The 26246-nt window shown below is 41.4% G+C and overlaps 1 protein-coding gene across 1 annotated transcript in view; it reads left to right on the plus strand.

Annotated features, from left to right (window-relative positions):
• Positions 1-16806, plus strand: part of PDE7A (phosphodiesterase 7A) — a 105402-nt gene extending 88596 nt beyond the window's left edge. Inside the window, exons 7-13 of the mRNA XM_049781822.1 lie at positions 394-494; positions 1307-1438; positions 1630-1721; positions 7851-7995; positions 10092-10188; positions 14107-14187; positions 16481-16806. Of these exons, the coding sequence (XP_049637779.1) occupies positions 394-494; positions 1307-1438; positions 1630-1721; positions 7851-7995; positions 10092-10188; positions 14107-14187; positions 16481-16686 (854 nt within the window). The 3' untranslated portion in view covers positions 16687-16806. The remainder of the gene's footprint in view (positions 1-393; positions 495-1306; positions 1439-1629; positions 1722-7850; positions 7996-10091; positions 10189-14106; positions 14188-16480) is intronic.
• The last annotated feature ends 9440 nt before the right edge of the window (positions 16807-26246 follow it).

Here is a 26246-nt window from a genome sequence, read left to right on the forward strand (position 1 = left end):
AGAAAGAGATAAATGTTCTGAGTTTATTCCAAGAGTGGTATATAGTTCTTAAGAGTGAGCTGGGATGCCCTGATGCATGAACTTAGTTATAAGCCCTGACTCACCATCACTGCTGCTGCTTGCTTGCTTGCTGATGGCAAAGCAAGGCAGTCAGGGATGAGCTGTACCTCTTGGCAGGAAAGCTTCGAAGGCCCAAAACCCTGGTTTGAGGGGTAGTCAGGAATCTGTACAATTTTGCATGTAAGCTAGGAGATATTTCTTATCTTTAAGTCTGAGCAGTCATATAATAGCCATGTGGAAGTATAAGCAGAGAACTCATAGTTGTCCAATTTTTATACTCATTTATTCATCTAGTCTTTAATTACATTCAGTGTCTCTTTTTTTTTGCTGTAGTTATGATTCAAGAAGATTATCATAGTCAGAACCCTTACCACAATGCAGTCCATGCTGCAGACGTTACTCAGGCCATGCATTGTTACTTAAAAGAACCCAAGGTAAGATATTGACATTTATCGTAAAATATTTTCCTTATGTTAATGATTTCACTCAAAATTAGCAACTTTCTTCACAAGAATGGATCAGGTTGCCAGATGTGCCCCAGCTGGAAAAGTGGAGTGATTGTAGACAGAGGTTGTAGGAGTACAAGCAAAGACCTAATTATCTGAAACCTCATACATTATGTTAGATATTTCATTGGGCTCTGTATGAGCTCCATGAGGACATAGGGATTTAAGGAAGTGTAGAGAAGTGGATGGTATAGGAGATCTCTTGGGAATATGAGTGACTTGGAAATATGTCTAAGTATATTGGAGAAATGGAATAGGGAGAGCACTTCGTGAGGATTAATTTGGACTACTAAGTAGAAGAGGCAAGTCTTCCATGAGAGAAGGAATTTAGAAAAATGAGCAAGTATAAGATGTTGATCTTGTAGATAAAGGGTTTCATTTTCCATATGTGGGATTAATGTATATGCATGACATTGAAAGAGATGTCTAGTGGTGAACTGTATGAGTTTAAACTCTTCTCTACTAAAATGTTAGTGTTGGCTAGATTTTAGGATAGAAAGTAGGGTGAAGGACCAGAGTGATAGTTTAGTGGGCAAGGTCTTTGCCATGCATTTGGTCTATCTGGATTTGATCTCCAGCATCTCATATGATCCCCTGTACCTGCCAGGCACGGAGGGGATGAGGCAGGGAGACTATATGGGATGCCAGGATTCGAACCAGGGTCCATCTCTGGTCTGCAGCGTGCCCTACAGCTGTGCTATTGCTCCAACCCTATAAAGTATTCTTTTGTCACTCTTCAGCTTGCCAATTCTGTGACTCCTTGGGATGTCTTGCTGAGCTTAATTGCAGCTGCCACCCATGATCTGGATCATCCAGGTGTCAATCAACCTTTCCTCATTAAAACTAACCATTACCTGGCAACTTTATACAAGGTTAGTGCAATCTTATCAGAATGTAATCAGATAGTAGTTAGAAAACGGTTTCTTGTTTTAAAGAAGTACAAGTAGGAATACTAATAAGTTCTATATGGAAATCATATTATTAATACTTTAGAAATTATTTGTGCGGAAAGAAACTAACACTGAATAACTTAGAAATGCTCCTCCCTCTTTTATTTTGGCAGAATACCTCAGTACTAGAAAATCACCACTGGAGATCAGCAGTGGGATTATTGAGAGAATCTGGTTTATTCTCACACTTGCCAATAGAAAGCAGGTAAGTTCTTTAAGACAGACTTTCAGAGTTTTGGGGGGTTTATGTGGTTATTGGTTTGGGGGTTATTTGCTGCTTTTGTCTGTTTTTGGTTTGTTTGGTTGGTTTTTGGGCCACACGCAAAGATGCTCAGGCCTCACTCCTGGTTCTGCACTCAGGAAATACTTCTGGCAGTACTTGGGTAACCTTAAAGAATGTCAGGGATCCAACCCAGATCAACCACATGCAAGACAAACCTTACCTTCTGTACTACCTTTCCAACCCCAAGTATGGAAATTTCTACATAGACCATTCTACAATTGTAGAAAGTTTTAAATATTGTTACAGGGCTAGAGAGATAACACAACAGGTAGGGCACTTAACTTCCACACAGCCAACACAAGTTCAATTTCTAGCACCATATTTGGTTTCCCAAGAAAAGCTGGGTATGTGTTCCCAATAAATCCCAAAAATAAAATTATATTACTATATCCAGGTATTCTAGAAACATAAAACAACTTTATATCAAAATATTAAAAATTTAAACATGCAGTACTTTTAATTAAGTGAATTTTTTAAAAGATTGTTTCATAGATTTCAGTATTATAAAATTGACTCCAAGAATCTGGAGAGATAAGGAATTCAGGCATTTGCCTTCCATGTGACCAATCTTGATTTGTATCTCAGCATTGCATATGATTCTCAACCAGGAGTAAGCCCTGAGCACTGCTAGGTATGACCCTCCCCTCCCCAAACAAGAATAATATACTTCACCCCAAATACAGAATGGCTTGTAATTACTGTTGATCTGTGTAAGTAGTTGTACACATTTTCAATTTATGTTCAGATGAAACTTTATTTTTCACACATAAAGGTAAATTGGACTGAAAGGAAACTTCTCTAGTAACGAACTAAAAAAATGATCCCTGAAAATATTACTCTAGTAATAGATTTTTAAGACACCATGGTTTACAAAGCTCTTCATAATAGAAATGTCAGGCAAGTTCCACCCTCAGTCCCACCATCAGTGTCCCCTTTCCCTCCATCAATGTACCCTGGTTCCCTCCTTTGTCAGGGAGATAGCAGATGTACTTTTTTTTATTAATAGATTTTTTAAATATGTTTTTGGAAATTCCAAAATCTGAAAATTAAAAAAATTTTTGGTTATTGGGCCATACCCAGCAGTGCTCAGGGGTTACTCCTGGCTCTGAGCTCAGAAGTCGCTCCTGGCAGGCTCAGGAGACCACATGGGTTTGTCCAGGGTTGGCTGCATGCAAGGCAAATGCCCTACCGCTATGCTATTGCTCCGGCCCCTGAAAATCAGAAAAATTTATATCCTCAGTAACATCATCCTGGAATCACAGGATAAAAATGATGAATGGGGGCCCGGAGAGATAGCACAGCGGTGTTTGCCTTGCAAGCAGTCAATCCAGGACCTAAGGTGGTTGGTTCGAATCCTGGTGTCCCATATGGTCCCCCGTGCCTGCCAGGAGCTATTTCTGAGCAGACAGCCAGGAGTAACCCCTGAGCAACGCCGGGTATGACCCAAAAACCAAAAATAAATAAATAAATAAATAATAAAAAAGAAAAAGAAAAATGATGAATGGAAAGAAAAGAAAATACTAATTTTGTTAGATAAGATCAACTTTAAAATTAATTAAATTTAAATTTTAAATGCAGAGCCAGGAGTAAGCCTTGAGTATCACCAGGTATAGCCCAAGCAAACAAAAAAGATAACTTTCTACTCAGCAGGCCATTGCAAGCATGAGAAACACTGAAAGGGCCAGAGGGATGGTGCAGTAGTAAGGTATTTCTACATTGCAGTCAGTTCAGATTCAATTTCCAATACTACATGTAGTCTTCTGAGCCACTTGCTAAGAGTGATCCCTGAGCAAAGAGCCAGGAGTAAATGCCCTGAGCACCACCAGGATTGAGGGGTGCAGGGAGGGAGGAGAAGAAGAGGAAATACTGGGGAGAGGGAGAGAGAGAAAAGGAACATTGATATAAATTAACCTGATGAGAGATAGCACAGCGGTAGGGTGTTTGCCTTGCAAGCAGAAGGATGGTAGTTTGAATTCTGGCATCTTCTATGGTCCTCCGAGCCTGTCAGGAGCAATTTCTGAGCGTGGATCCAGGAGTAACCCCTGAGTGCTGCTGGATGTGACCCAAACACCAAAATAATAATAATAAAATAAAATAAATTAATTAACCTGATGTTTTAAAAAAGTCTGGAGAAAGGAAAGGTAGGGGGGGGGAGAGAGAGAGGAGAGAGAGAGGAGAGAGAGAGAGAGAGAGAGAGAGAGAGAGAGAGAGAGAGAGAGAGAGAGAGAGAGAGAGAGAGAGAGAGAACACATTGATGTAAATGAACCTGGTTTAAAAAAGTCTGTGGAAGTAGCCGGAGTGGTGGCACAAGTGCCTTGCATGCACTAACCTAGGACGGACCACAATTTGAATCCCCGGAGTCCCCTATGGTCCCCCAAGCCAGGAGTGATTTCTGAGTGCATAAGCCAGGAGTAGTCCATGAGAGTCATCGGGCGTGGCCCAAAAACAAACAAACAAAAAAATTCCTGTGGAGAGAGAAGAAACAATGAACCTGGTAGTTTAAAGAAGTCTGTGTCCTGATCCACAGTTTTTCTTAATGTCTCACTTACTCTAAGAACTAATCCTCAAAAAGCCACCAAATCATCCCATATATTGGGAGTGGGCAGGTTCTGTTCCCTCTGCTTAGGCCCATCACCTACCATGTCCAACCTCCTAAAACATGTATGTGGCCCAGTTCCCAAGGCCCACAGCTCTAAACTCCACGGCTCCACAGCTTCAGAGGAGGTTTCATAGAAACCCACCAAACTCAGTGAGGGAAAACAGTAATACAGAAGGCTCAGTTAGCCCCAACCATTTCAGTAGTAAATTCTGAGACCCTGACTTTAATAACACCATGTGGGATATAACAACTATCATAACTGGCTTTTATTGATCTATTTTCTGATCATTTCAGTTTCCTTTTCGTTGTAACAAGCATGTAACATAAATTTGTACCTGCTAAAGGGACAGGTTGGGTAGAGGGAAGGTCACAAAGGTTGTGGGATTTGAGTTTGGAACATTGAATGCCTGAAACAACTGTAATGTGAACACTTTGTAAATCAGTGCTCTAATACAAAATAATTTAGAAAAGAAAGCTGTGTAAGTAGATGTGAATAATTTAATGCAAGACAAATGATGATACATAAAAATGTACTAGGATATTAAAATTTAAAATACTGTTACTCCTTTTTCTTGTCATAATTAAAAAAATTTAGAAGCCTTTTGTGTTTTTATATAATGAGTATAAGGAAAAAGTTGGACTTTTAGTTTTTTTAAAATCTCATTTATGGATATAATTTGGAGTTATGACAATTCTTATGGTAAGTAAAATTACTTATTGTTGTACAAATATAATATTGTTTAAAAGTTTGTATTTATAATTTATCTTTCTCTTGATTAAAGTCAATTGAGGGCCGGAGCAATAGCACAGCAGTAGGGCATTTGCTGGGTTTGATCCCAGGCATCCTACATTGTCCCCGAGCCTGCCAGGAGCGATTTCTGAGTGCAGAGCCAGGAGTGACCCCAAAACAAAACAAAATGAAGTCAGTTGAAATGTTTTTTTCATTTATTCCTTCGGGTGGAGGAGGCAGGGGTGTTGGCAATGCTCAGAGGTTAATTCTGACTCAGTCCTGAAAATACACCCTCAAAACATATAGGTTGCCAAGGATCAAACTGGCTTCGTCGTCCCCATGCAAGGCAAACCCCCACCTGCTGTACTATCTCTGGCCTCTCATTCTTTTTTTTTTTTTTGATTCATTCATTTTTTGTTTTTTGGGAGGGTCACATCTGACAGCGCTCAGGGATTACTCCTGGCTCTGCGTTCAGATATCACTCCTGTCAGGCTTGGGGACTATATGGGATGCTGGGAATTGAATCCAGGCTCGTCTTGGGTTGACTACTCACAAGGCAAATGCCCTACTGCTGTGCTATCACTCTGGCCCCTCATTACCCCCCCCTTTTTTTGTTTTGTTTTTGGGCCACACCCGGTGACACCCAGGGGTTACTCCTGGCTATGCACTCAGAAATTGCTCCTGGCTTGGGGACCATATGAGATGTCAGGGTATCGAACCATGGTCTGTCCTAGGTCAGCCACATGCAAGGCAAACGCCCTCCCACTGCATCACCACTTTGGCCCCATCATTACCGTTTTTGATGTTTTGTATCTGGTGATTAACCTTGCTAACTTCGATAAAAATGGAAATTGAAAATTAAAAATGCTATTACATAATAACTTTCTTTTTTTCTTTAGGGTTTTAGTTCATACTCAGTTGTGTGAGCTTTTTAATCTGTTGGTAGTACTCTTTACTGGTCACTATAACAGATACTCTTTGCTCTGCCCCATCGAAAGAAAAGTTTTTTTTTTAAGTTTGGTCCATATTTTTGACTTGACAATTAAAAAATGATCATTGTTATTAATATTAGCATTTTTTCCTTTCCCCCAATTGGATATTTATATAGATAGTTAATTCTTGATTTGTACACTGAAAATGTGTACACTGAATATAAGTTTTGTTAAGTGTGGGAGAGAATTTTATCAGGAGTCTCTAGAATGACCAGGGATGTTGCTTAGTTGTAGGATACATGCCCTGCATGTGATATCCTGGGTTCAACCTTGACACTGAAAAAGAAAATCTGCAGATTCTTTTGTTGAATGGGTTAGTCTTGCCATTTGGGCATCCCTTTCTCTTTTTAGCTCTTGGGCACTAAATAAAGAAACCTAAATTTACCTCCTGGTGGGGCTCAGGTGTCCTTATGACTTGCTGAGGGTTGAACCCCAGTTGGTCAAGTGCAAAGCAAGCATCTTAACCTCTCACCCTACTGTCATCTCTCTAGCCCCTACATGCCTGTTACTTGCTATTAGCCATAGCCAGTGATGCTTGAGGAGCTTATCGCCCGCCATTCCCTGGGATGCTCAGCACTGAGGGTCTGATGCTCTATGTTTGTGGGCAATCATGGTTATCCACAGGTGTGCAGGAGAGCAGAGGGCAGTGTGGTGGTAGGGATCCAACTCGGACTCTCATACGAATTCTTGAGCTGTCTCCATAGCCCTAATGAAAAAAAATTGTGTTTGTTTTTTGTTTTTGGGTCACACCCAGTGATGCTACTTCTGGTTCTGCATTCAGAAGTTGCTCCTGGCAGGCTCTAGAATGCTGGGATTCAAACCACCATCCATCCGTCCTGTGTTGGTCGCGTGCAAGGCAAATGCCTTACTGCTGTGCTATCACTTTGGCCCCTGAATTTTTATGTTTAAGCAAATAATTCTACCTTGATTGTCAAGATAAAGCACTCTTTTGAAAAATGTTTGCACATTGATGGTCTCTAGCAAACCCTATTTGTTTATAGTCTTTTTGTTTTGTTTTGTTTTGTTTTTGGGTCACAACTGGCAGCGCTCAGGGGTTACTCCTGGCTTTAAGATCAGAAATCGCTCCTGGCAGGCACAGGGGACCATATAGGATGCCGGGATTTGAACTACCGTCCTTCTGCATGCAAGGCAAACGCCTTACCTCCATGCTATCTCTCCGGCCCCATATAGTCTTTTTTTTTTTTTTTTTTTTTTTTTTTGGTATTTTTGATTTTTGGTTTTGGTTTTTGGGTCACACCCAGCAGCGCTCAGCAGTTACTCCTGACCCTACGCTGAGAAATCACTCCTGGCAGGCTTGGGGGACCATATGGGATGCTGGGATTTGAACCAAAGTCCTTCTGCATGCAAGGCAAATGTGCTGCCTCCATGCTATCTCTCCAGCCTTATAGTTGGTTTTTCTTTTATGTGTTCTTGAAAATTTATATTTGATGCCTGGTTAACAAGTTACTTTATTTCTTGGCAATCTGAATATCTTAAGACTAAAAAACTTCCTGAACCTTTAGTTTAAGAGAAAAAAATAAAATAACACAATATGCAGATAATCTAAAATATTTGAATTAATGCTTCAAATGTGAATGATTCAGTATATCAAAAATAGTTCACTGTAATCTATTATTAGACTTTTCCATACATTTGTTTTTTTTAGTCAAAATTAAAAAAAAAATAAAGAAGTAGCAATTTATTGAAGATCTTGTATTTTCTCATTCCAGGAAACAAATGGAGACTCAGATCGGTGCTTTGATATTAGCCACAGATATCAGTCGCCAAAATGAGTATCTAGCATTGTTTCGAACCCATTTAGATAGAGGTGATTTACACCTGGACGATGCCAGACACCGGCATTTGGTTTTACAGGTAAAATAAGGTCTATATCTAGTGGGAATCTTAGGACTATTCATATAAACTTAAAATATTCTTATGTAGGGGATGGAGCGGTGGCACAAGTGGTAGGCTGTTTGCCTTGCACATGCTAACCTACAATGGACCGAGGTTCCATCCCCCAGCATCCCATATGGTCCCCTGAGCCAGGATTGATTTCTGAGTGCATAGTCAAGAGTAACTCCTGAGTATCACAAGGTGTGGCCCAAAAACAAAAAACGTCTAAAAAAAATATTCTCATGTAATTTTAAAAGGAGTTAAAGGAAAAGACATGCCATTTCCTTTTCTTCAGTAAAACATTTTATAGAGTCAATCACTGGTAAGTCTAGGAAGCACCTTCAGTTTTGTTTTTCAGACTCCAGTTTTCTGACAGGAAGTCATATTTATGTGATTAGAATGCCAATTATCAAGCACCTGTTTTTGTTTGTTTTTGTTTGGGAGGCCAAACTGGCAGTATTCAGGGCTTACTCCTGGCTCTTCTTCTTTCAAGGTCACTCCTGGTGGGCTCAAGAAATGGAATGTGCGATTCAAACCCAGGTTGACTGTGTGGAAGGCACACCTGTACTATAACTCCAACCCCAGCATTTTTGTTGTTGTTGTTGTTGTTGTTATTGCCTGTTTTGGTTTCTGGGCCAAATACAATGCTCCTGGATTACTCCTGGCTCTGCATTCAGAAATCACTCCTGACAGACTTGGGGGAACGTATGGAGTGCTGGGAATGAACCCAGGATGGCTGCTTGCTTGCAAGGCCAATGCCCTACTCACTGTGCTATCGCTCAGGCTGCAGTGTTTTGTTTTTCACAAGGCCTTACTGCTAAAAACAAAATACAGAACTGAGGCCAGAGTGATAGATACTACAGTAATAGGTAGGGGCTTGCTTTGTACATGGCCAGGTTCAATATCTAGCAATCTATTTGGTCATCTGAGCACTGCCAGGAGTGATCTCATAAGCCCTAAGACCAATAGGTGTGACCCAAATACAAAGATGGGGGTGGGAATGAAAGAATTGAAAGAAGTGTGTGGAGAGAGGGGGGGGGAGGGAGGGAGAGAGAGAGAGAGAGAGAGAGAGAGAGAGAGAGAGAGAGAGAGAGAGAGAGAGAGAGAGAGAGAGAGAGAAGAAAAACTATGAACAAATTCCTATGCACACGTCATATATCTTATTTTGTAAGTGAAGAAACAAAACGGGAACAAATACAATATGTGGCCCATGGGCCATAGTTTGAGGACCACTGGATTAGAGGATGAAAGAAAGAAAAAGAACAGTGGTTTTAGTTAGAATGAGAGAGGTGGGGTAGAGTGGAGAGGAAGAGAGAGAAGGAGAAGGTGAAGAAAAGGATGAGAAAGAAAAGAACTGTGAGGGCCCGGAGAGATAGCACAGCAGCGTTTGCCTTGCCAAGCAGCTGATCCAGGACCAAAGGTGGTTGGTTCGAATCCCGGTGTCCCATATGGTCCCCCGTGCCTGCCAGGAGCTATTTCTGAGCAGACAGCCAGGAGTAACCCCTGAGCAACGCCGGGTGTGGCCCAAAAGCCAAAAAAAAAGAAAAGAAAAGAAAGAAAAGAACGGTGGTTTTGTGTTAGACTGCCCCATGTTGTGTACCTGATGTTTTGATATTCTCAAGCACATTTATTCTAGGAGGAGTGGTAAAACTTCGTTAGTATTTCTGTAGATGTTTTTGGTCAACTAGTAGCATTATAAAATAAATATAAGGAAAAAAAAAGAAAAGAATATAAGAAGCGGTGAATTTCTGTTACTGCTTTTTCTTTCTTTTGTCTTTCGTTTTTGTTTTTTTTTTTTTGAGCCACACCCTGTGATACTCAGGGATTACTTCTGGCTATGTGCTCAGAAATCACTCCTGGCTTGGGGGACCATGGGACACTGGGGGATTGAACTGCTGTCCGTCCTACGCTAGGCAAGGAAGACACCTTACCACTCTGTGCCACCACTTCGGCCCCTGTTTTTCCTTTTTTAAGCAATGTTTTTTTTTGTTGACACTACTATGAATATTTAAAAATTTAGTGCAATTGAGATTTTACTTTTTTCCTCAATACAATTTCAATATTTTCCTCATTAGATGGCTTTGAAATGTGCAGATATTTGTAACCCATGTCGGACCTGGGAATTAAGCAAGCAGTGGAGTGAAAAAGTAACAGAGGAATTCTTCCATCAAGGTAAGTGACAGGATGAGGGGAAGCAAAGTTAGATGCTTTTAAGTAATGTTTGATCTTTGGGTGACATTTTACAGATCTGCCTATAACCGCAATATACAAATTGATCATCTGTTTTTAAGATTAGTTATTCTTTTTTGAAATGATCAGCTATATTCATACATTTATGAGTAGACAGAAGAGGATAAGAATTACCCTGAGCTTGATCTATTTTTGTTGTGGTAGAGTATGACATTTTATAGAGATATACTATATATATAGCATTAGTTTCCAATTTGTAGCAGAGATTTATTTGTACATTAGAAAGTTGTTACCACAGTACGTCTAGTTAACATAAATAATCACAAAAAGTTGCAAACTTTTAGGGGGATTGGTGATTTGGGTCTCATTGGTCAATGCTCAAAGCCTATTCTTGGCTCTTTTCTCAGGAGTGATTCCTGGCAGTGCTCAGGGATGGTGTTTGTAACAAACATGGGTCAGCTGCATGCATGGCAAAAGCCTATATACTATTCAGCTCCAAGAGTTAGGGTTTTTATTTCTATGAGGAAAACTTTTAAGATTTACTCAGCAATATTTAAATTATGATATCATAAAAATAGCTATTAACCATGCCAAACATTACATCCTGATACATAAGTGGAAGTTTGTACATTTTAGCCACCTTCAATCATTTTTTATTCACTCTTCATCCTGTGCTATTGGCATTTACTGTTGGCCTGCAGCTCATCTGTATTTATAAGCTCAATTTTGTTTTTATTGTTTACATATATCAGAGCATCTGTCTTTGTTTTTTTGGGGGGGTTTTTTTTTGTTTTTTTTTTTTTTTTGGAGGCCCACACCCAGCAATCCTCAGGGGTTCCTCCTGGCTCTACTGCTAGGAGTCAGTCCTGGCAAGCTTGGAGGACATCTGGGTTGCTGGGATCAGACCCAGGTGTGCTGCATGCAAGGCAAGTTCCTTTCCTGCTGTATTAGCCCCAACATCTCTCCTCTTTTCCTGACAGATCTCTTTTACTTGGTATAATTCTCTTACAGTCCATTTTTGTTGTCCGTGATGGCAAGATTCTTTTTATAATTAAATAAATGTTGTATATAGATCACATTAATAACCATTCTACAAGTATGGTGTGTGGTTCAGATTTACATTTCTCCAAATAGTGATGATAAGCACCTTTTGTTGGCCATATTTTTTTTAAAAAAAAATGTATTGTTCATATCTGCCATTTTTCTTTTGGGGGGGATATTGAGTTGTCTGAGGTCCTTTTTGTATATTTTGAATATTAATCCTTTATCAAGTTATATGGTTGGCAGATATGCAGATATTTTCTCTCATTTGCTAGATTTGTTTTTTCTATTTTTGTTTTCCTTTGTTTTGGAGGACATATGGCTTTCTCCTGGTTCTGTGCTCAGAAGAAGTGACCCCCTATAGTATTTTGAGACCACATATGGTTCTGGGATCAAACTGAGGACAGCTTAACCCCTATACTATTTCTCAGGTTTTTCTATTTTTTTCTTTTTCTTTTCTTACTTTTCAATGCTGAAGGTTTTTAATCTATTGTGGCTCCACATTTGTTGTTATCTCTGCTTCTGGTGTCATATATAAAAGAATAACAGGTTGATGTCAAGAAACTTACAACTTTTTATATGTATTTTATATATCATATATATAGTCTGTTTTAGTATGTAATACCTTTAAGTATTTAATGGGGATCCAGAGATAGTACAGCAGGTAGGGTTTTGCCTTGCATATGGCCAACCCAGGTTGGATGACAATACGTCTTATGACTCTTCTCCTCACCGCCACCCCATGGCACCACCAGGAATAAGCCCTGAGCACAAAGCCTAGTGGGTTTGTTTGTGTACTGTACAGGATAAGAAAACAATCTAGTTTTATTTTTAGTATAGCTGACTAGTTCTCTCAATTTTTTGTGTGTTTTGGGGCCACACCCTGCCACACTCAGGGGTTACTCCTGGCTCTGCGCTCAGATATTGCCCCTGGTAGACTTGGAGAACCATATGAGATACCAGGGATGAACCCCGGTCCATTCCAGGTCAGCCGCATGCAAGACAAACACCCTGTGCTATTGCTCCAGCCCCTCTCAGTATTTTTGTATACTGTCTTTTATCATTTGTATATTTTTGCTTCCAAGGGATTTTAAGGTAGGATTTAAGGATCTTCCTTTCATGAATCTTCTTTCAGAAATAATGTTTTAAATTTGTTTTTGTTTTTGGGCCACACTCAGCAGTGCTCAGGGGTTACTCCTGGCTCTGTGCTCAGAAGTCGCTCCTGGCAGGCTTGGGAGGCCAGATAGGGTGCTGGGAATCGAACCTAGGTCCAATCCAGGTCAACCACGTGCAAGGCAAACACTTACTGCTATGCTATCTCTCCAGCCCCAGAAATAATGCTTTAAATTAAAATGCTGACAGAGGACTGGAGTCTTACATGGGGCCTATCCAGGTTTGATCCCTGGTATACCAGAGGCCTTTCAGGAGTAATCCCTGAGATAAAGCCAAAAATAAAACCTGAGCACCATTAAGTATGTGTCCCCCCCCCCCCAAATTTTTTTTTTGGTTTTTGGGCCACACCCAGCAGTGCTCAGGGGTTACTCCTGGCTGTCTGCTGGCAGGCATGGGGGACCATATGGGATACCGGGATTCGAACCAACCACCTTAGGTCCTGGATCAGCTGCTTGCAAGGCAAACGCCGCTGTGCTATTTCTCCGGGCCCCCCAAAAAATGTTTTTAAAATAAGTTAATAAGTAAAATGCTGACAGAAATATAGACTAGATACACCTATTAAAAAAAATTTCCTCCAGGGGCCAGAGCTATAGCACAGCAGGTATGGTGTTTGCCTTGCATACGGCCTACCTGGGCTCGATGTCTGGCATCTCATATGCACACCACCACCACCACCACCACCACCACCTGAGCCTGCCAGGAGTGATTTCTTAGCACCGAGTCAGGAGTAAATTCTGAGTGCTGCTCGGTGTGGCCAAAACACAAAAAAATTCCTTATGTATGGAGCTATAGGTTAGTAGGTAAGGCATTTGCCTTGTACATAGCCAATCCAGGTTTGATCCTCAGCATCCCATATCTCAAGTCTATCCTCTCAGCCTGCCAGCAGTAATTCTTAAGTGCAGTGACAGGAGTAACTCATGAGCATTGCTGGGTGTGGCCAAAACAAAAATCAAACAAATAAAAATTTTCCTCCTTCATTTAAAATGGTTTGTTAGAGGGTCAGAAAACTAATATAGCTGGTAGGGTTTTTGCTTTGTATGCTGCAAACCCCTATACCCAGTATGGTCCCCTGATCCCCACCAGGAGTGATCCCTGAGCACAGAGCCAGGAATAAGCCCTGAGCACCATTGGGTGTGGCTCTCAAAATAAATAAAATAGGTTATCAGGGGCTAGAGCAGGGGTCTCAAACTCAATTTACCTGGGGGCCACAGGAGGTAAAGTCGGGGTGATCCTTGAGTGCAAAGTCAGTAGTAAGCCTTGAACAGTGGGGGTGTGACCCAAACAACTAAAACAAAGCAAAACAAAAAAAGATTCCTCTAGGGCAGGGCCACAAAATGTTGTACAGAGGGCTGCAAATGGCCCGCGGGCTGAGAGTTTGAGACCCCTGGGCTAGAGAGATAGTTCACAGGTAAGGTGTTAACTTGCATGCATCTGGCCTTGTCTAAATCCCAGTATCACATATGTTCCTCCAGACACCACCAGTAGTGGTCTGTGAGCACTGGTAGGTATTGCTCCCCCACCCCCCAATGCAAATAAATAAAATAAATTATTAGCTGGGCAGCTGTAACTGTACCTGTAAAGTTTGTTGTTGTTTTTTTACTAAGTAATATATAGTTTGGAGAGAGCTTTGTTCATTTAACCAAGTAGGAATGTTCCACATGAGTAATTCTCATTTTTAATTTCCAGGAGATATTGAAAAAAAATATCATTTGGGTGTGAGTCCACTTTGTGATCGTCACAATGAATCTATTGCCAACATCCAGATAGGTAAATATATATAAAATTAAAAGCAAGTTATTAGGGAAATGTTGTTTATTTTAATTTGAAGAGATATACACAATGATAAATTCATAATTAGAAAAAGATATCAATGATAAATCTGTAGGACATAGGAAAGATAAACATTTAAAACACAAAATATTAACATGGGGTCTAGAGTGATAGCACAATGTGTAGAACATTTGCCTTGCCTTGCACATGGTTGACCCAGGTTCGGTCCCTGGCATCCCATCTGGTCTCCTAAGCCTACAGGAATAATTTATGAGCACAGCATCGGGAGTAAGCCTTGAGTGCTGCAGGGTGTGGCCTAAAAATCAAAAAGGGGGGACAAAATAATAACATTATGCTCCTTTCTATTTTTACTAATTTAAGGAATTTTACCCTTAACTTTCTCTTTCTTTAATTTTAATTTTCTAATTTCATTATAGGGCATCAAAAATAATTTTATAGAATTAGTAATAGTAACTTTCTGTTTTAGAATAGTAAGAATACATTATTGGCCTTAGTGGAAAATACTTGTCACTTACTTTTGATACTGTCATTTTTATTTTTATAATAAATACCACCAATAAGGTTGTAATTTTTTATTAACTTTTACAATGTCACCAATATTATCTCATACCTTAGTATTGTTACACTCTAATACCACAGTACCAGGATTCATCCACCCTTATCTCAGAACCCTCCCTTCCTATTCCTTTCCCAGAACTCTCCCATCACATCCATCACAATTCTATTCCTTTTGTTTGTTTTTTGTTTTGTTTTATTTTTTTAGTCCATACCCAGCTGCACTCAGGGGTTACTTCTGGCAGGCTCGAGGACCATATGGGATTTGGTGGATTAAAATGGGTCCCTCCCAGGTTCACCACGGGCCCCACACAGTTCTATTTTTGTGGTTATTTCCATCGATCCCACTTTGGCTTCTTTATCCTCAACATATGAGCAAGACCATTTAGTGTTTGTCTTTATCTTTCTGACTCATTCACTCACTCAGCATATCCATGATCATGTTGTAGCAAACTACAAGATTTCATTATTCCAATAGCACATAGCTGTATTTCATTTCATCTCAGAGTATTCGATTTCTTTATCCATTGTTGTTGGATATTTGGGCTGTTATCAGATCTTGACTAATGTAAATAGTACTTCATTACATACATGTGTGTATTCTCTTTCATAGAAATGTTCTTCTGCTTGGGGAGTATATACTTAGGAGTGGAATTGCAGGGTCATTTGAAAGCTCAGTCTCAATTTTTTAGTTTTCCAAACTATTCTCCAAAGAAGCTGAACCAAGAATAGTCCAATCAGCAGTATCTAACAGTTCCCTTTCTGCTGAATTTCCTGGAGTACTTACTGTTTTTTGGACTTTGTCCTTCTTACTAATGAGTTGATAACTCATTATTTTGACTTGGGTTTTACTTGATAATTGGTGATGATGTACATTTTTTCATAAGCCACTGGCCATTTTTGTCATCTTTGAGGAACTGTCTGCTCATCTCCCCATTTTTTGATGGAGTCATTTTGATATCGATGAGCTTTGAGAATAATTTATACATCTTGGACACTGGCCCTTTGATGTGTGATACACAAACACTTTCTCAATAGGCTCTTTTTAGGCCTCACTCTTGCAGTACAGAAGTCTCTTAGTTTGATGCAGTTACATTTATTTATTTCTGCTTTTTTCATCTTTATCGATGAAGTCATCTTATTGAAGTCATTATCTTCCGGAGACCTGCCTGTGTTTCCGTCACTGTATTTTATAGAAGCACGTTTGATAGCGAGAGGTCTAATTTCATCTTTTTAATGTGGTTAACCTGTCCTCATACTACCGCTTGTTTAGTGACTCTCCTTGTGTCACTTCTTGCACTGAGTTCCTTTGTCATTAAGTAACTGCCCAAACATTAAGGGTTCATGTCAAGTCTATTCTACTGGCTGTGAGTCTCATTCTACAGTAAGGCTTTCTTTACAACAGCTTTGCAGGCTGGCCTAAAGTACCTTCTAGTTACTTAGATTCTTTTGAGAGAAAATTTTGCATGGGGGGAGGGAGAGAGGGAGAGAGAGATGAACTATCTCTCTCTCTCTCTCTCTCTCTCTCTCTCTCACACACACACACACACACACACACACACACACACACACACACACACACACTTTAGAGACTATTCTGAGGAGTAAAATGATTCGGGCAGTAATAAAATACTATAGGCCTAGAGAGGATAAATACTGACTGTCTGAAATGTTCAGAGCAGGTGCTAATACTTTTTCCCTCTTATTCCTCGAGGTTTTATGACTTACCTAGTGGAGCCTTTGTTCACAGAGTGGGCTCGATTTTCCAACACCAGGCTGTCCCAAACAATGCTCGGGCATGTGGGGCTGAACAAAGCCAGTTGGAAGGGACTCCAGAGAGAACAGCGAGGCCGGGAGGACACTGATGCTGCTTTTGCATTGAATTCACAGTTATTACCTCAGGAAAATAGATCATCATAACCCTGAGTTAGTCGGTTTCTAGAAATGTGAAATGGGGTCTTAAAGTGACAGAACTTCAGTCTGGGCTGCCGAGGTTTTCAGGTGAATGAAGCCAACATTGCTTCTTTCCAAGATACACTGTCAGAGTGTTGGAACTCACTTGAAAAACGTCAAGACCCGGACACACAAGCAATACGTGCTTGGCTTTTGTGTGAAACCTTGAATGTGCAAGCCCCAGCAGAAGAGAATGGAAAGGAGTGAGCAAAGACTTCTTATGTGCCACGTATTCCTCAAAGCATTTACTCTTCAAACCATGAAACTTGAACTCAGCAGAAATCTCTTGGGATTTAACCAGTCTGATGCAGCCACGTCTCTCTGTACCTTCCACTAAGTTCTCTCTGAGAAAACCGAAATGTGAAGTGCCCAGCCTCTGCTGCCTCCGGCAAGACCCAATGTTTACAAATCAACTCTGAAATCTTGATTCTCAATTAGCCTTGGAGCATGATTGTGAAGGAACCACTGAGAAATGTAAAGATCTCACTTTTCAACTGCAGCTCTTTCCCGGAGTTTGTCTTTCCTCTTCTTTGGATGCCACCAAAGCCTCCCCTTTGCTATAGTTTTCTTCTTGTGCACTGGAACCTGAACAGTGATCATCACAGAGTCCCGCCGAGCTTTCACTCCAGTGTTTTTGGCAATGCAATTTTTAAAAACTGTTCATTTCCAGGCGGGAGGGGGAAGAATATCATCAGTGTCCTAGCTGTATTATGATTCTGCCGTGAAGACATTGCATGTTGTTTTCACTACCGTACACTTGACCTGCACATGCAAGAAAAGGTGGAATGTTTTAACACACCATAATCAGCTCAGGGTATTTGCCAATCTGAAACAAAGCGGGATGGGGAAGGGTGTCCTTCACAGACAGCAAGGGGCCTAGGGCGGCCCCTTTGCGGCAGTGAGTGCGAGGTATGTTGTGTGGATGTGTGAATGTGTGTTTGCATGCATGCTGGCGCATGGGTGGCCGTGCATGTGTTCTTCTATTTATCCTCCTAGGAAAGGATCTGAAATGTAAAGTTTTATTTATTGTTTTCGAATGTGATGTCACGAACAGCCACTCTGGGGAGGGGAAGGTAGGTAAGCTGTAACAGATCGCTCCAGTTGCCTTAAACTATGCACAAAGCTAAGTGACCAAACTTCTTGTTTTGATTTGAAAAAAAAAAAGTGCATTGTTTTCTTGTCCCTCCCTTTGCTGAAATGTTACCCTTTGATGGGCTTTTTGATGTGAACAGATTTTTTTAGGAAAAAAAAATCTAAAGATTTTAAACTTCAAACATTCCACTTTTATAATTTGTTTTATGTATAGTAAGCACAACTGTAATCTAGTTTTGAGAGAAACCGGTGCTTTCTTTTTAGTTCAATTGTATTTCTCTTGTTGCTGTAAAAGACTGTTTATTAATTATGTTTACAGTTTGTTGCAACAGCCATTTCTTGGGAGAAAGCTTGAGTGTAAAGCCATTTGTCAGGCTTTGCCATACTCATTTTAATGTGCCTGTTGCTGTTAACTTTTGATGAATAAAAATCCATCTTTTCACATTTTTATCTTTGGCATTTACCCTGCTCCTTAATCATGTGGACATCATAATGCTAACTTACTTAATTGAAATCAAAAATTAAACTTCTTAGCTCATTCGTTCATCAGATGTTATTCAGGTAGAGCTGTTAAGCATGCAGAATTCTTTGGCAAAATCTACAGTTCTCTGGTGCCGCCAGATGAGCAAATGGAGGTCTAGGGCTTGTTCAGTCCTGACTGCTAATCTCTAGGTCCACATTGAGCTCGGACTTCTGGACTCTGCTTTTTGTCTCCATAGGGGGATCAGTATTAGACATCACATCTTGAAAATATTGGTCATGGGGCTGGGCGGTGGCGCTAAAGGTAAGGTGCCTGCCTTGCCTGTGCTAGCCTTGGAAGGACCGCGGTTCGATCCCCCGGTGTCCCATATGGTCCCCCAAGCCAGGAGCAACTTCTGAGCACATAGCCAGGAGTAACCCCTGAGCGTTACTGGGTGTGGTCCAAAAACCAAAAAAAAAAAGAAAAAGAAAAAAAAGAAAATATTGGTCATGAGGCCAAAGTGGTAGTATATTGGGTAGGACATTTGATCCCCAGCATTCCACATGGTACCCCAAATTCCAACAGTAGTAATTCCTGAGCACAGAGCCAGGAGTAACCCTTGAGTATCACCTTGTGTGGTTCAAAAACCAAGGAAAAAATACTGGTCACTGGTGACCTTTTTAAGTAAGATGATAATGGTTGCTTAATTCTGCTTGATTGATTCATGTACAAAAGGTATCCTTAGGGGGCCGGAGAGATAGCATGGAGGTAAGGCGTTTGCCTTTCATGCAGGAGGTCATCGGTTCGAATCCCGGCGCCCCATATGGTCCCCTGTGCCTGCCAGGAGCAATTTCTGAGCCTGGAGCCAGGAATAACCCCTGAGCACTGCCAGGTGTGACCCAAAAACCAAAAAAAAAAAAAAAAAAAAAAAAAAAGGTATCCTTGGACCTCTCCTGTGTCTTCCCAAGTTCAGTTATTACAGTCCTGAAATACCACTTGCATAGGAAAGTTGTGTCCTATTGAGATATGACTCCAGTGTCATATCCAGTGTCAGAGTGTTCATTGTAAAAATAATTATTAAGTTGTTTTATTCTTTGACTCTTAAGTTTTTGGTGGTATTGCTTATACTTACAGACATCACAGTGTGCACTAATTTCAACTGTACCCACCCAATACACATGTGGCTAGTGAGGACCATCTTGGGTACAGAAATCTGAAGGTAGGGAACCACACCCACAAACACAACAGCCCACAGCATTTGGCCAACTCCAGAGACTTGATATATTTGTGAAAGAAATGTAAACCAAGCTGTAAAAAATTACACTGGCCACACAGCTGAAGGCTAGAAATCTGAGGAGAGGCAGACTAAGTGCCCATCCTGCCAAAGCCCTGCCTACTGCACCTTCTACTCACCATCACTGCCAATGAATGGTCCTGCTTCACCACTCATCTACAGCTCTCAGCAGAGACACCAATCTAGCACCACACACACATACCTCATACTTCAGAAAGCCCTCCAGCTGAAAACATCCCCCCTCTCCAAAGCCACAGTATCAGCAGTAATACTTAATTTTTTGGGTGGTGGTGGTTTGGGGCCATACCCTGGTTACTCTTAGCTCTATTCTCAGAAAGTATTCCTAGTAGGTTGGAGAACCACATAGGATGCCAGGGATCGAACTGGTCCACCGCATGTAAAACAAATGCCCTACTGGCTTTGCTATTCTATGTTTGGAATTCATGGGACTTAAATATTTTTTAATACTGTCAGGGCCAGAGAGATAGCATGGAGGTAAGGCGTTTGCCTTTCATGCAGAAGGTCATTGGTTCAAATCCCGGCATCCCATATGCTCCCCCGTGCCTGCCAGGAGCAATTTCTGAGCATGGAGCCAGGAGTAACACCTGAGCACTGCCGGGTGTGACCCAAAAACCAAAAAGAAAAAAAAATAACCTTCTGAGCTGCATCACTGTGACTCAAAAAAATAAACCTCTTCAAAAATGCTGGGATGGGAGAATCTCAGAACAAGAACAAAAGCATCTCAAGGCAAGCATAATAACATTTCAACATTTTTTAATTTCCAGTGAGATAGAACTCAATCATTCTCTCCCTGTAGGAAAGTTTTGGGCAACCAGATTCTAATCAATCTGGTTACTTGGTGAGCATGGATTCTAAGCAAGGCATTAAGAGTTGCCTTGTGCATTCATCTCTCAGGGATATGAGACACCTGCTGATATGTAATGCTTGGGGCCAGGGGTCCTTCTTTCCTGACTTTACTAGTCTCTGCCAGCAGTTGCTTCACCAGATCAGCTGATTTGGCACATGCCATAGATGAGTCAATATCTCCTTGTCTTAGTTGAGTCATCCTGTGCTCGATTGCGTACTTCTGCTCTTATCCAGTCTCTTAAGTTGTTTGCTACTCCAACGATCATCTCATTTTCACACTCCATTGGCCTTTCTTTGAAAATCACTGTCCTCAAGGTGGGAATAATGACAGTTCTTTGTGCTTCTCTGTAGTGTGTCCTTCTTAAATGACTAAATCAGTGCACATCTGTGTTGTCTTCTTGGAGAAGTGTCTATTCAGATCCCCTGCTCATTTTTATGGACCATTTGGAAAACAGTTGGGAAAAATGAGTTGTTCAAAAAGCTTTTTTTGCCAAGCTTTCCAGGAAGTGAGTGAGGACCAAAGGATGAAAGTGAGTACAATAAAGACAAGACACAAGCAACTCTTTTCAGTATACTTCTTTGCAGGTGTACTCATAAAAGCATGTGTCTGAAGGTTTATATGCAGGTGTATGTTTTGGAGTTTTGTCAATCTCTTTTTAGTTTTTGGGTCACACCCGGCAGGGTTACTCCTGACTTTGTGCTCAGAATTCACTCCTGGCAGGCATGGGGAACCATATGGGATGCCGGAATTCGAACCACCATCTGTCCTGGTTCGTCTGCGTGCAAGTCAAACGCCCTACCTTGTGTTATCACTCAAGCCCGAATCTTTTTCTTTCTAACCACGCCAGTGGTGCTCAGATTATTCTTGACTCTGCTCTGAGGAATCACTCCTGAAGTGCTTTGTGAAACATAAGGATGCCAGGAATTACTATGCTATCACTCTAGCTTTACATATGCATATGATATGCATGTCTGCATGTACTTTTATATATATCAAAATTAATACAGCAATACTTTGAGTAGTACTTGAGGGCCCTTAGGAAAAGGGGAAAGAAAAATAGGAAAGGACATTGACCAAAACAAAATCTACTTCGTTGTATCATGCTTGTATTAAAGGAATTTTTACAAAATGATGTCTATAGGGCCAGAGCGATAACACAGCAGTAGGACATTTGCCTTGCATGCAGACAACCCAGGACAGACCCAGATTTGATCCCTGGCATCCTATATGGTCCCCCATGCCTGCCAGAAGCGACTTCTGAGTGCAAAGCCAGGAGTAACCCCTGAGCAACACAGGGTGCTCAAAACAAGCAAAGAAAATGTCTATAGATTCTGGGAGAGCTTTGGAATACTAAAAATTGAAGAGTATAAAAAAAAAATCCTCTGCCCATTTTAAAAATCAAAATGTTTGGTTTTTGTTGATCTATGATTTGCAAATATCTTTGCCCAAAAATGCTACTTTTAATTTTGTTTTTAAAATAGTCTGTTGCGGGGCCGGGCGGTGGCGCTCGAGGTAAGGTGCCTGCCTTACCTGCGCTAGCCTAGGAGACGGACCGCGGTTCGATCCCCCGGCGCCCCATATGGTCCCCCAAGCCAGGAGCGACTTCTGAGCGCATAGCCAGGAGTAACCCCTGAGCGTCACCGGGTGTGGCCCAAAAACCAAAAAAAAAAAAAAAAAAAAAAAAAAAAAAAAAATAGTCTGTTGCTCCTGGGGTTTAATCCACAGACATTTGGTGATGATGTGAAAAATCTTATCAGCTATTTCTCTTTTTTGAGGGGGTGGTGTGGTGGGTCACACCTGGCGTCGCTCACGGGTTACTCCACTCAGAAATCACTCCTGGCAGGCTCTGGGGACCATATGGAATGCTAGGGGATCGAACTGTTTGGGGTTGACTTTGTGCAAGGCAAACACCCTACGGCTGTGCTATCACTCAGGCCCCTGGCTATTTTCTTCTACTGTCAGATCTCACTTCAAGCCTCAAACTATTTTTAAATGAATTATTCTATGTGATATAAGATATTGGTCAAGTTTTTCCAGTATTACTTTAGAGATTATACTTCCCTCATTGCATATTCTTGGTTCTCTATGATGTAAATTATTTTTTTACATATGTGTAGCTCACTCCCTGTTTACCCTGTTCCAGTTATGCCTGTTTTTATTCCAATACCACACTATTTTCATCTCCTCTTCTCTATTGCAATGCAGTGCTTAGGATGTGCAGTCTTCTGTGACACTTGCTGAGGGTCACACACACTTCCTTGCAGTGCTTGCATGCTTGTGCTTGCCAAAGATTACTTTTTTTTTTTGTCATAGCAATGCCTGAGCAATGTGAGACAGTCCAGAGGATCAAACTTGTAGCCTCAGATGATTACTAAAGTACAAGCCCAGTACCATAGTGTTTGGCTTACTGTAACTTTGTAATATTGTTGGAAAACATTACTTTTTCTTTTTCAGAATTGCTTTGGTTATTGAAAGTCTTTAGTGGAACTGTGCTAGTTTTCAGATTTGAAAATGATAAAGGAGGGGCCGGGAAGGTGGCGCTAGAGGTAAGGTGTCTGCCTTGCAAGCGCTAGCCAAGGAAGGACCGCGGTTCGATCCCCCGGTGTCCCATATGGTCCCCCCAAGCCAGGGGCGATTTCTGAGCACATAGTCAGAAGTAACCCCTGAGCATCAAACGGGTGTGGCCCAAAAAAAAAAAACCAAAAAAAAAGAAAATGATAAAGGAACTACCCTAAAATAGCAATAGCAGTTTAACACTTTCCTGTGAAAATCTAAAATCATATTCTAATGTAACCTAATGGAAAGGAGGCTTTATAATCTCTGGGGACTAGAAAATCTTTAAAAGGGTTTATGAAGCCCCAAATAGGCTCATGTCATCTAAAGACAAATCAGAGGGAAAACTAAGATTTGGGGATCCTTAATATTATGCTGTTTTCAAGTGATAAAATTATTACCAATAAAGAATGTCTGCATACAAACTTTACAAGAATAAAGAAACAAGAATTAGCTTCCATGTTTGTTGAGCATTCACAGGAGCCTGGGAATTTGGGACCTGTAACACCTACAACCAGGTGTATGCAATCACAATTAAGTGTTGACACCTAGTGAGTACAACAAATAAAATTCTGTTGTTTTTGGGCCACACCTGTTGGCGCTCAGGGGTTACTCCCAGCTATGCGCTCAGAAATCACTCCTGGCTTGGGGAAATATATGGGATTCTGGGGGGATCGAACTGCAGTCCGTTCTAGGCTAGTGTTTGCAAGGCACTACCTTGCAAGGCGCTTACCTATAGCACCACCACTCTGGCCCAACAAATACAATTCTGGAAGAAACCAGGTAGTCCCTAATCATGTTCAAACCTGAAAACTAGCACAATTCCACTGTGATTTAAAGCACCTGCCTTTCAAGCATCTGATCACAAGTGTTGCCACATGTGATAAGTACCTCATGGGCAATTCTGATTTCTTCGAACCTCAGTACCATAAGCAGTTTGCCAGCTGCACAGTTTGTCCAAGCACAAATAACTGCACAAGTATCACAGCCAGATGTGTCCAACCTCCCAGGTCATTGCTGCGATAGAGGGAAGAATGGAAGCAACACAACCAAATTTATAATCCTTGACGAACCCTACAGACAAAACTTGTATGCAAGCACCACAACTGAGTGACGGCAGGAAGCATGTATCCAAGTGCACTTTTTTTGGGGGGTGGGGGGTCACACCAGTGGTGCTCAAGGGTCACTCCAGGCTCTGTGCTCAGAAATTGCTCCTGGCAGACACAGGGTACCATATGGGTTGCCGGAATTCAAAACCACTGTCCCGGGCCCGGAGAGATAGCACAGCGGCATTTGCCTTGCAAACAGCCGATCCAGGACCAAAGGTGGTTGGTTCAAATCCCGGTGTCCCATATGGTCCCCCGTGCCTGCCAGGAGCTATTTCTGAGCAGACAGCCAGGAGTAACCCCTGAGCACTGCCGGGTGTGGCCCAAAAACCAAAAAAAAAAAAAAAAAAACCACTGTCCCTCCTGCATTGGCTGCGTGCAAGGCAAACACCCTACCGCTGTAATCTCTCTGGCCCTGGTGTTCAAGTGCACTCTTAACTTTTTTGTGTTGGGGGCTTCTCAAGCAATGCCAAGAGGGTCCAAGGATACAGTGCCAGGGACACCGTGGGCTGCAGTACTGGGAACCAAACCTGGCCATGCTCCCATATGGTGCCAGGAACTGGATACAAGTCTGCACATGCAAGGCCTTAAGCCCTGCACTACTAGCTTTCTAGTCCTAAAGGAAAAGTTATAAGCAAAAAACCAAATGTTAAGAAATGGCTACAGGGGCCGGAGAGAGAGCACAGCAGTGGCCGTTTGCCTTGCACGTGGCCGACCTGGGACGGATCCAGGTTTGATTCCCAGTATCCCATATGGTCCCCCAAGCCTGCCAGGAGCAATTAATTTTTGAGCACAGAGCCAGGAGTAACCCCTGAGCACTGCTGGGTATAACCCAAATACCAAAAAAAAAAAAAAAAAATTTACAAACTATAAAAATACATGAGTACACCAGCCATGAATCTAAAAACTGGCAATCTTTGGTATTTGGACTTCTATCACCAGGACTTTTTTTTTTTTTTTTTTGAGTGAATGTAGGCACCCTCCCCACCCCACATACCTATAAGGCTTTCCATACTTTCAGATCTGGCAGCCAAAAACACACCCCACAGAAAAGCTACAGTATCGATAATAGTGCTTTGAATTTCTGTGCGACCACAACACTTGCAGCCCTGTGACTTCATTTTTGTTCAATAGTGTCACCCCTCACAGAAACACACCAACTTAGAAAATATGTAGCTGAAGTCACTTAATGTTCACAAACAAGAGAATGTCAGCTAACAGCAAGAGCTTACTAAACCTGACAATGATTGAACTTCATTGGAAATACAATAATTTTCACAAATTTGCTTGTTGCTATACTTTTTTTCCTTCCTTTATTATATTATTATTATTATTATTCTTTTTTTAATAATCTTGCTCTTACTTACCTAGGAACAAATGTATTTCATGCTCTTTAATTTTTTGTTTGTTTGTTTTTGGGTCACACCGTCAGCGCTCAGGGGTTACTCCTGGCTCTATGCTCAGAAATCGCTCCTGGCAAGCTCAGGGGACCATATGGGATGGACGGATTTGAACCACCGACCTTCTGCAAGCAAGGCAAATGGTCTACCTACATGCTATCTCTTCAGCCCCTAAATAAATCTAAAAAAATTTTTTTTGTTTTTTTTTGGGGGCCACACCCGTTTGATGCTCAGGTTACTCCTAAGCACTCAGAAATTGCCTCTGGCTTAGGGGGACCATATGGGACGCTGGGGGATCGAACCGTGGTCCTTCCTTGGCTAGTGTTTGCAAGGCAGACACCCTGCCTCTAGCGCCACCTCGCCGGCCCCAAATTAAAATTTTTGAAAAAGAATAGGTTTCAGGGCTGAAGAGATAGCATGGAGGTTAGGGAGTTTGCCTTGCATGCAGAAGGATGGTGTTTTGAATCCTAGCATCCCACATGGTCCCCTGAGCCTGCCAGGAGCAATTTCTGAGCGGAGAGCCAGGAGTGACCCCTAAGCGATGCCGGGTGTGACCCAAAAGCAAAAAAAAAAAAGAATCGGTTTCATGGGAAAGCTCAAACTGTTCAGTCTCTAGGATAAAGAGAGAAGATGCCAGTGACTGAAGACAGAGATTAAAACTGTCCAAAAATTGGGGCCGGAGAGATAGCATGGAGGTAAGGCATTTGCCTTTCATGCAGAAGGTCATCGGTTCGAATCCCGGCGTCCCATATGG

Source organism: Suncus etruscus, chromosome 10 (assembly GCF_024139225.1).
Source record: "Suncus etruscus isolate mSunEtr1 chromosome 10, mSunEtr1.pri.cur, whole genome shotgun sequence".
Lineage (NCBI taxonomy): Eukaryota > Metazoa > Chordata > Mammalia > Eulipotyphla > Soricidae > Suncus > Suncus etruscus.